The sequence below is a fragment of the Cynoglossus semilaevis genome, chromosome 13 (assembly GCF_000523025.1).
Source record: "Cynoglossus semilaevis isolate Cse_v1.0 chromosome 13, Cse_v1.0, whole genome shotgun sequence".
Lineage (NCBI taxonomy): Eukaryota > Metazoa > Chordata > Actinopteri > Pleuronectiformes > Cynoglossidae > Cynoglossus > Cynoglossus semilaevis.
In genome coordinates this window covers 157630-158106 of record NC_024319.1, presented here as the reverse complement: position 1 = coordinate 158106, position 477 = coordinate 157630, and the positions used below count along the sequence as shown (strand labels likewise).

At 56.6% G+C, this 477-nt stretch overlaps 1 protein-coding gene across 1 annotated transcript in view; it reads right to left on the bottom strand.

Moving 5' to 3' along the window:
* u2af2a (U2 small nuclear RNA auxiliary factor 2a) overlaps positions 1–477 on the bottom strand; it is a 7808-nt gene that overhangs the window by 2795 nt on the left and 4536 nt on the right. The window contains exon 9 of the mRNA XM_025061446.1: positions 184–316. Within this exon, the coding sequence (XP_024917214.1) occupies positions 184–316 (133 nt within the window). The remainder of the gene's footprint in view (positions 1–183; positions 317–477) is intronic.

The window sequence follows — 477 nt, the reverse complement described above, 5'->3', positions numbered from 1 at the left end:
CCGTCTGTCTGTCCTGCCATCATACACTCTTACTTCCCATCTGGACTTCATGGGTCACACCAGTGCAGCCCACTCTGCTCATGTGCTCTAGTCCAAGTAGGAACTAAACCAGTGAACCATCCCATCAATAACAGGTTTGTGTCCACCCCACTGCTGCCGTCTGTCCAGCTCCTGGACACTCACCAGAGTGGCGTTCTTGGAGCCCACGCTGGCTCTCTGCACCAGGAGCTTCTTGTCTCCCAGCTGCATACCGTTCAGTCCAGCAATGGCCTGAAAGACAGACAACTGTGTCAGAGGCAGATCTGGACCAGCAGGTCTGGACCGTCAGATCTGGACCAGCAGGTCTGGACCGTCAGGTCTGGACCATCAGATCTGGACCAGCAGGTCTGGACCAACAGGTCTGGACCAGCAGGTCTGGACCAACTGTTCTGGACCAGCAGGTCTGGACCAGCAGATCTGGACCAGCAGGTCTGGACC